Raw genomic sequence first — 10017 nt, 5'->3', positions numbered from 1 at the left:
TAAAATAAAAAAAAAAAAATAAAAAAAAATACACAGCAAAAATAATTATAATAATAAAAATAAATTTAAACAAAAGGAATAAATAAAAATAAAAATAAAACTGAAAAAAAGAATGGTTTGGATCACATGGTTTTACTTTTTATTAGTTTATTGTTAATTTTAATGGTCATGGTTTAAAAAAATTAAAATAATTAAGGATTTGTATAAAAAAAAAAAAATTAAATAAATAAAAAAAAAATTAGATTTTTAGAAAAAAAAAATTATTTATTACAATAACTTTATTTTAAAATCTATTTTGAAATCGTTGTGGAGGTCGTAGTACTGGTAGTTGTTGGAATACTACCATTGGTGGTATTTGCATTTGTATTTGCTAAAGTTTTTTTTATATCTATTTTTAAAGAGAATTTGGTTCCACATGTTGAGCAAGATGAAAAATGATTACAAAATATAGAAAGACAAACTGAACAAACAAAACCTATATCTACAATTTTTTTATGGCAAAAACAAGATGCTCTATAATCTACTGATTTTAAATTTGGATATGCCAATGATTTTCTTGATTGAGTATCTAATAAAAATGTTGTCTACAAAAAATAGAATTAATATTAATATATTTAAAAATGAATAATTATTAATAGATAGATGATAATAGTTACCAATAAGTATTGTGATAATAGTTCTTGCTTATGGGGCTTTAAATAAATTCCATTTGTTAAATGTGAGGCTTGTTGTAAAAATGTTGAGTCAGTTTGAGATAATATACATGAATCTACCGGTATTGATTGTTTTTGTGCTGAAAAAATACAATTCATTACAGAAATATATTGAGAAGAGACATCCGGTGAAATATTGAATACTAAAATTCTAGGTTTTAAATTTGGTGATTCTTTTCTTATTCTATTAATATCTATAGGTGATAAAAGTGTATTAGTATATTCAAAATAATAAATAGTTAATAATAATGATAATTACAACAAAGTGCCATTGATAAAGCAGCAGAAAAACTTGAATTTATAATATCTTGTTGATCATTGTTAACCTCTATATTGATTTTTTGTAATCGTTTTAAAATTTGGCTTTGTAAAGTTATATTTTGAATATTGTTTTCGGTTTGGGTTTCCTCTTGCTCTAATTGCTCGACAGTTTCAGGGAATATAAAAGAAGATTGTCCAATTTTAGATGAAATTAAAGCGATTTGATTCTCTTGATTTAGCATTAAATATGCATTAATGAATACCATAACATGCTCTAAAAATTTTGAAAACCCTATATAATTATTTTTTGATGTGTTTATTAATGGAGGTGATGATGTACCTGTATTGAAACTCCTATCCCCATTATCAATATCCATATTATTATTTAGCATTGAATTTTGTAATGATTTAATTCTATTACCCCATGAATATATATTACAATCTAAAACTATAACGAGTAAACTCGTATCGTCCTCATCATCTGATGAATATAAAAAAAAATTTAAAGTGTGTTAGTTTACATCAATTATTAAAATTTTTTATTTATGATCATATATCTTTTATAAACTATTGTATATTTGGTCAGCTTACTGAATGAAGTTTCATTATAATTTACATTCATGGTGTATGTTTTTAATTTTATTAAAAATGAAAAAAAAATTAAAAAATTTTTTATTTTATTTTTTTTTAAAATTAAAATTTTTTTCTTTTTTTTTTTTTTTTAAAATTTTATTAAAATTGAGAACCATGGTATATATATAGTAACAATAACACCCTTACTATCAAGATTAATAAAATTGTTATATTATGTCTAAAATATTTGGAATTGGAAATGATATTGTCAAAATATCCAGACTTCAATCATCATTTGAAAGGTATGAAATAAAATAAAATAAAACAAAACAAAAACAAAAAGTAAAGTATATTAACTATTTTTTTTTTTTATTTATATATATAGACATGGTGAAAAGTTTTTAAAGAGGGCTTTTAGTGATAAAGAAATTCAAACATTTCAATCATTATCCACTGAAGATAATAGTAGAAAGTGGGAGTATTTAGCTGGTAGATGGTCAGCAAAAGAATCAATTTATAAGGCTATTGGCGATCAAGAGCGTTCAAAGTTAAATTTTCAAAACATAGAAATATTCAATGAACCAAATGGTAAACCATATGTACACCTATTAGAACCAACCAAATCATATTTTAAAAATTTAGGTATCGATAAAATACATATTGCAATTTCTCATGATACAGATTATGCAATTGCAAATGTAATGTTAGAATCATTTAATAATAGTAATAATAATAGTAATGGCGATAATAAATAGCAATAGTCTAAATAGCTGTTATTAAAATAAATAAATTTTGTGCAATTTTCAATTATAAAATATATTTACTTAAAGCCAATCTTTTGTAATTTGGATCAATTCATCTAAAATTTCATATTGTTTGGGTTCTTGTCTATTATATCTTGTGTGTGTTCTTTGTGTGTGGTATATGTTTTTTGTAAATTTGTATATTGGGGTTAAATTAATATTTGTTTAATAATGTATACATTCTTTAAGAGATTAAACTTTAAAAAAAAAAAACTTTCTATTGTTAAATTATGTATTTCAAAATATTTAATCTTTAACTACAAATAATTTTAATTTTATTATTTATAATATATTTATATAATTTAATTTTTATTTTTTTTATTATTAACTACCACTTTTTTTATTTTTTTTATAATTTTTATTTTTTTAAAATTCTATTTTTTCTTTTCTTTTTTTTTTTATTTTTTTTATTAATATATTTTTAAAATAAATATAAATTATAATAATAATACAAAAATAATAATAATAATATTAATAAAAAAAAAGTACAAATAAAAAAATAATTTTTGTTTTTAAACATATATATAAATTAGAAAATGAATAATAATATTTTAATAAATATATATTTAATTCTTTTATTCATTGGGTGTGTTTATTGTGCCTCTTGTAAATCAAAATGTTATCAAATTGAAAAATCATGTCAAGATTACTCTGGAAATAGTTTAACCTGTGATCTATTTAGTTTAGATGGTTGCTTATCGAAATGTAATTAAAAAAAGAATAGGTTGGGTAAGGAAGATTCAAATAAAGAAATAAATAAGGAAATAAATAAATAAGGAAATAAATAAATAAAAAGCAAAAAAAAAAAAATGTAAATAAAAGAATTTTAGTTATATATTATAATTATTATTCTTTTTTTTTTTTTAATAATATTATTATAAAAGTGATAAACTTTTATTATTTTTATGAATTTTCTTTTGTGTGTTTTTTATTTTTTATGCTGTATTTGGATTATTATTATTGTCGTTAATCCTATAAAAGCTATATGTATATAGGGTACATTAGTATATTAAATAAAAGAAAATATTAAATATTTAAATTGAAATACATACAAATCTGATAATAAACCAGTACCAATATTTTTTATTGATGTTGCGCTATATTTTTGAAAGTTTGAGGGAATTTTGTTTATTGATTGACAAGGTTGATTGTTTTTATCTTGACCAGCCCAAGCAACCATTATTTTTAACTGACAACCATTACCAACGTCGCATTGCATATCATCATATTTGGACCCACACTGATTATCGATACAAGAATCACATGATTTACATACTTGGGGTAGTCTATCACCGTCCCAAATAGCATCAATAATATTACCTTTGTCTAGTTGAATAACAATAGCAAAGAAGTTTACAAAAGTTCGACTGTTAACATCAATAATATTCTTTGGTGGCAATGTAATTAATACGGTTTCAGTACTATTAGTTGTAACAGTTTCTTTAAAAGTTGTAGGTTCGGTACCATTTGCTAAAGTTGCACAACTTGTAATATTTAATCTTGTCCCATTTACTATACATGGAGAGTCCACAATCTTTGTTGTAAAAGTTGTAATTGTTTTGGGTGCTAATATTTCTGCCCATATTTGCCATCCTGGCCATTGGTTAACTCCATTTTGACCACCTGTAATAATTGTATTGTCTGAAGAACTACTTGAGTTTTTACTTAGCGAATTAAATATTAAATTTTGTGTATTTGGTACTCTAAATGTTGTAAACTCATCACTAGTTTTACAATAATATTTTAATATCTTTTTTTAAATTTTTTTTTTTTGTTATTTGTTTTTGGGAAATAATTGAGTTTACTTACACTCTTGGATGAATATCGGCATACCCTAAAAATTGGGAATCGTTTGATCTGATGCTTAAACGAATAAAGCTCCAATCATATCTACTGTATGATTTAAAGTTCTTTGAGGATGTTAAATTTGATAAATTTAAATTTGGTATAATTGTTGTGGAGTCAACTACTCCAAATTCTAATGATGGTCCATTAATAATTTGTGATTTAGCTAAACTTAAAATAATAAATATTAAAGTTATTATTTTCATTTTTTTTATTTATTTTTTTATAATTTTAAAACAAATATTATTTATATAACTTTATTAATAACTATATTTTTGTAATAATAAAAATATCTTTATACATTATCGATAACTAATAAAAAAAATAAATTACCTTTTATACTTGATTTGAAGGTTCTTTTTTTTTTTTGATATACCAAAAAATGAAAACGTGGTCATATAAAAATAATAAAAAAGACTTTAAGATTATCTAATTATATGGGTAATGTGGTAAAAAAATAAACTTTAAAAAAATTAAAATTTTATAAAAAAATTGAAAAAAAATTAAAAATAAACTGATTTAATAGATTGTGTGCAAAAAATGTTAATCGCTACAGATTATTTTATTTAATAGTTAATTAATTAACATGTTACATATAAAAATGTAACATAATATAAGATTTAAAATAAATATTAAACAAGGAATAAAATGCAAAAGGTAACATGAATCCACCAAAATAGCTATGTGGTGCTGAATATCAGCGCTCTCTAGAAACCTCCACTTTCATTGTGCATTTACACTTTTGTTGATATACTCTTTCCATTTCTCGACTCTGGAGTTCCTTCTGGCATTGCTTAATCGAACTTTTCTAGAACTTTTTGTTTGCAGCTTTTCTTTTTTCAACTTTTTTGTTTGCAGCTTTTCTTTTTACAACTTTTATGTTTGTTCCATTCTAAATTTTAAAAAATATATTAATAGATTATTAATATTATTGATTATCTATATTTAAAAAAATTATTATATTATTATTAAATACATACTTTTTATTGCTAGCAAAAATTTATTTGTTTCAACAATTTCTTATTGTCTAGTTGTCTAGTTGTATCGAGGTCCGATACAACTAGACAATTTGTTTAGAAAAAAAAAAAAGTGAATTATAAAATGGTGATTTTTAAAAAAAAAATTTTGAAAAAAAAATTAAAATTTTTTTTTTTTTTGATTTAGTGGTGTATATATTTTTTTTGATAACGTTTTAAAAATTTTATGATTACAATATATTTGAATTTTTTTTTTATTCGATTTAGACACAACCATTTTATTCCTTTTATATTTAATTTTATATATAGTTTTATATTTTGATTATTTTGATTATTTTGATTATTTGATATATTTATTTGATTTATATGAACCCCACTTTTACAATTTATCTTAATCTTTGGCAGTATTAGTAAATCTGTACCTTATTTTGTAATGCTAATGCTGTAGTCTGTATAGTTTGTTGATGATTTTGATTTCACAATAGAAACTTAACATATAAGTTTTTAAAGGTTACCTTGAAAATAAAAAATAATAATTTAATAGAAATAAAGTTTTTTTTTAATCTTCATCATTTTGATATACACTATATCTATCTGATGTTAAAACTATATTATCATCGTTTATTTTAGATTTTGTTGTTTTAAGACCATAAAAGTCGTCTACTTCATCTGAATCTTCATCTTCTTCATCATCGTTATTATATATACTAAAAGAATAGTTGTTTTTTTTATTATTATTATTAATGTTGTTATTATTATTATTACTATTATTATTACTAATACTATTACTATTACTATTACTATTACTATTACTATTACTATTACTATTGCTATTGCTATTGCTATTACTATTGCTATTGCTATTGCTATTGCTATTAATAGTACTATTGTTTATTTGAGGTGAGGGTTTGATGGAGCTAAAGGGTGTTTTATTAACAGTAATTGGTGGGGCCAAAGGTTTTGGTTGGTGTTTAAAGTTTAGAGATGCAGATGGTTTGACCATAGGGGATATTGATTCAGATGTTTTGGTTGTAGGGAATTGTTGTTGTTGGTGTTGTTGTTGTTGTTGTTTTTGCATATTTACATATGGATTTGGTTTTTTTTGGTATGGATTATTTTTAAAATTTGATTCTTTAATTTTTTTATTTGGTTCATATTCCTTATTGTTATCATCGTTATTATTGTTATTTGTAAGATTTTCATTATCGTTTTGATTATTATTACTCTTTGTATATTTTCTTTTTTTACCATTAATGACTATATTTTTATCATTTGAAAGTAAAACATATTTACTATCATCAGAGCTATCATTTGATTTTGTACCATAAAAATCATCTTCATCATTATTTTCATCTTCATCATTACTGTTATCTATAAAGTCATTCCAGTTTGTTCTTGGTTTAGTATTTTGTTTGAGTGATTGTGAATTATTATTATTATTATTATTATTATTATTATTATTATTATTATTATTATTATTATTATTATTATTATTATTATTATTGTCATGATCATCTTGAATTGATATAGGTTTGGGTTTATTATGTTTTTCCATATTATATTTTTTAACTAATTGAGTTAAATCTTTTGCTTGATAGCTTTGACCATATATTTTTTGATATGATTGTTTTTCGTTGCATATTTTACAATTGAATGCTTTTTTTTTATTTAGTTGATGAACTTGATACATTGAACAACTGTAACACTGTAATAATAAATATTCTACCATGGTTTTATATTTTATTAAGACCCTTTTTATATTCAAATAAATATAAAATTTTTTTTAATTTTTGAAAAAAGTTTTTATTAAAATTTTTTATTTTTTTTTATTTTTTATTTTTTTTTATTTTTTTTATTTTTTTTAATTGAAAAAAACCATTTTAAATAATGTAACCTTAATCAAGAAATATAGTGAAGTTTAAACCCAATATAGGTATTTGGGAATCTATCATTCCTACTTTCAGTCCAAACAATATCTTTTTTATTTATTATAATTAATAACCAACCATCTAGGGCAATTCCCAATGTTCAACACCAAAACTAGTATTAAAAAATAATCTCAAAAAGAAAATTTAAAACAGTTATCAAAAAAAGTAAATAATTAAATAAAAAATATTTTAAAAATATATAAAAAATTAAATTAATAAAAATTTAATTTTTAGAAAAAAAAGAGAAAAAAAGTTTTTTTTGAAATTATATTGTAATTCAAAATGGATGATATAAATAATAATAATAATAATAATAATAATAATAATAATAATAATAATAATAATAATAATAATAATAAAGATAGTAATGATAGATTGTTTTTTTTGGTATTTCGTAATAAATATTTAAGATCAAATATCAGCTACCATTTAAATCTATTCAAAGAAAATAGTGGTGTTATATTAGTAAAATCAATTTACGAATTTGTTAAATACCACCCATACAGGGAATATGTTGACGACCTAAAGTATTTCTCGAATCAGCCTTTGGAGTCTATGGGTGATATAAGTAGTATAAGATATTTGGATTTGTTTATTTATACAAGACCTATTTTTAAAGATACTTTACCAATGTATTTAATAAAATTAAAAATGGGAAAATATAATGTACCTTTAGAAACATGCATATTTCCAAATACTTTAAAGGAACTATTTCTAATAGATTTTAACCAGCCATTGGATGTTGTAGGTTCATTACCAGATTCTTTAGTTCAACTGGAATTGGGTTATAGTTTTAATAGTGATATCAAACCAAACGTTTTACCTCCATTACTTCAAGCTTTTACTGTTTTCGGACCATTTAATAAAGAGTTGATTGAAGGGGTATTACCACCTTCTTTGGAGTCATTAAGGTTGTTGCAATTTAACCAACCCATATCACCACATCAAATACCAGAGTCGTTGACATATCTAAATATTCCAGAGTTTAACCATAGTCTAAATCAAGGTGATCTGCCATCAGGAATACAACAAATTTGGTTCAATAGATTTGATCAATCAATTATTGCAGGGTCTCTACCTTCCAGCCTCACACTTCTTTCATTAGGTAATAGATTTAATAAACTATTATTCCCAAACTCTCTTCCCACCATATCTACACTAAAAATTGGAGAATCTTTTAACCAACCAATAGAGCCCGGTCAAATACCAGAGTCAGTAACTTCAATTGATTTAGGACAATCATTTCTACAAATGATTACCAAAAATGTATTTCCCTCTTCAATAAAATCAATTTTTTTTAAAAATTTAAAAATGAAAAAAATATTCAATACACCCAATAATTCATTTTCGAATGATGTTAAAATAAAATATGGTTTTTGTTTTTTTAAACTCAAATAAAAAAAATAAATAAAATAAATAAAAAAAATTAAAGAATCAAATAAAGTGGAATATGGTTATACAATTTTATTATTTATATATTATTTTTCTTCTTAAATAATTATTTACTTAATATTTGTATATTTTTATAAAATACATTACCAAATTAATAAATAATAATATAAAAATATTTATTTTTATGATTAAATAATAAAATTTTAAACTTTAAAAAAAAAAAAAAATTTGTAGATAAAAAATATAAATAATTTTATATTTATTTAGATTTCTAGATAAAAATATTATTCTATTTATTTTATTTGTTTATTTATTTATTTATTGAAAATTATTCTTTTTGTTAAAAGAATTGAATAGACTAACTGGTAAGCTCGTAAAAGAGGGTTTTCATTTTATACTAATTCAAACAATCTTTTACACGTATCAACTGTGGCTGGGTGTCAGGAGTGGCCGGAGTATCTCTTGTGGGCTACTTTCTTAAGCTTCTATATTTTTCATACCAATCACTGTGTCCAATAATCTCTTTTAATTTTTAACCCGATTGGAGGTAAGCTTGTGTTGCTTTAATGGCTCATCCATATAATCTCCACCTTTAATAAGTTGTTTTTTTTTTTAATAGTTTTTTTATTAATTATTATTATTTGTTTCTGTTATTTTGAAAATATAAAGAATGATTGGAAAAAAAAAAAAAAAAAAAAAAAAAAATTTTGAAAAAAAATTTTTTAAAAAAATTAAATTAAAACCCCACCACACACAATTTTTCATTTTTATAAAAAAATTAATTAAAAAATAGCTAGAACTGTTTAGTTATTCCCATAAAATATTTAGATTTCATTGCTGCATATAAAAATAATTTTAAAAAAATATTAATTAAGAAATATTAAGCTATCAGGAATTCAATAGCCTAGCAGATGCTCAGCTTTTTATTTTCTTCAATAAAAAACTTGTTCGGAGTTTTTTATTTTTGTTGTGTTATATATATTTGGTTTGTGTTTTCATTTGGTATACAAATATTTAAACTTTTCATAAGTTTTTATTTGTTTTTGTGTTATTGTGTTTTGGTTTGTGTTTTAAAAAACTTGTTGGGAGTTTTTTATTTGTATTGTGTATTCGTTTTACCTGATTTATCTTTCCGGTGATTATATTACAAATATTAACTTATATTAATAAATAAAAAATATATTTTATATTAATATATTCTATATTAATATATTAATATATTAATATATTTTTTTATTTATTTATATTTTTAATAATTTTATAAAAATAAATAAATTTTTTTTTTTTTTTAAAATTAATTTAAAATTTTTATTTTTATTTTATAGGATGGATTATAGTTTTATATATAAAAGTTTAAATGCTAACTGCTTTTGTTTTAAATATTAATTATTTAATGGGCTCTTTGGAATGTTTATGTGATGCTGGAATTTAAAGCTCCAAACCGTATGATATTTAATGCCAGTTTTTTCTATTAATTGCTAAAAACAAATTTTTGCCTTACCCCTCAGCATCGGTTTCCAAAAAA

The 10017-nt window shown here is 21.6% G+C and overlaps 6 protein-coding genes across 6 annotated transcripts; 3 read left to right on the top strand and 3 right to left on the bottom strand.

The window, feature by feature from the left end:
• Positions 1-389: 389 nt before the first annotated feature.
• Positions 390-1453, bottom strand: DICPUDRAFT_9126 (uncharacterized protein; the record flags this gene model as incomplete). Its single annotated transcript, XM_003283035.1, has 4 exons — positions 390-584; positions 657-907; positions 973-1314; positions 1396-1453. Coding segments are annotated over 4 exons (846 nt in total), but the record flags the coding sequence as incomplete, so codon positions are not given.
• Positions 1454-1781: 328 nt separating this feature from the next.
• DICPUDRAFT_74089 (uncharacterized protein) lies at positions 1782-2302 on the top strand (the record flags this gene model as incomplete). The annotated part of the gene is made up of 2 exons (XM_003283081.1): positions 1782-1849; positions 1933-2302. 2 exons carry the CDS (start codon positions 1782-1784, stop codon positions 2300-2302), a joined length of 438 nt encoding a protein of 145 aa, XP_003283129.1.
• Positions 2303-2886: 584 nt separating this feature from the next.
• On the top strand, positions 2887-3063 carry DICPUDRAFT_146734 (uncharacterized protein; the record flags this gene model as incomplete). The annotated part of the gene is made up of 1 exon (XM_003283080.1): positions 2887-3063. One exon carries the CDS (start codon positions 2887-2889, stop codon positions 3061-3063), a length of 177 nt encoding a protein of 58 aa, XP_003283128.1.
• Positions 3064-3285: 222 nt separating this feature from the next.
• On the bottom strand, positions 3286-4401 carry DICPUDRAFT_74088 (uncharacterized protein; the record flags this gene model as incomplete). Its single annotated transcript, XM_003283034.1, has 3 exons — positions 3286-3331; positions 3403-4074; positions 4160-4401. 3 exons carry the CDS (start codon positions 4399-4401, stop codon positions 3286-3288), a joined length of 960 nt encoding a protein of 319 aa, XP_003283082.1.
• Positions 4402-5731: 1330 nt separating this feature from the next.
• On the bottom strand, positions 5732-6862 carry DICPUDRAFT_74087 (uncharacterized protein; the record flags this gene model as incomplete). The annotated part of the gene is made up of 1 exon (XM_003283033.1): positions 5732-6862. One exon carries the CDS (start codon positions 6860-6862, stop codon positions 5732-5734), a length of 1131 nt encoding a protein of 376 aa, XP_003283081.1.
• Positions 6863-7382: 520 nt separating this feature from the next.
• DICPUDRAFT_146731 (uncharacterized protein) lies at positions 7383-9829 on the top strand (the record flags this gene model as incomplete). Its single annotated transcript, XM_003283079.1, has 3 exons — positions 7383-7732; positions 7901-8366; positions 9818-9829. The coding sequence occupies 3 exons, from the start codon at positions 7383-7385 to the stop codon at positions 9827-9829; spliced, it is 828 nt and encodes a 275-aa protein (XP_003283127.1).
• Between the last annotated feature and the right edge of the window lie 188 nt (positions 9830-10017).

Source organism: Dictyostelium purpureum, assembly GCF_000190715.1.
Source record: "Dictyostelium purpureum unplaced genomic scaffold DICPUscaffold_3, whole genome shotgun sequence".
In the NCBI taxonomy this organism is placed as follows: domain Eukaryota; phylum Evosea; class Eumycetozoa; order Dictyosteliales; family Dictyosteliaceae; genus Dictyostelium; species Dictyostelium purpureum.
The sequence above is the reverse complement of the archived record's forward strand: the minus strand, read 5'-3'. Positions and strand labels throughout refer to the sequence as shown.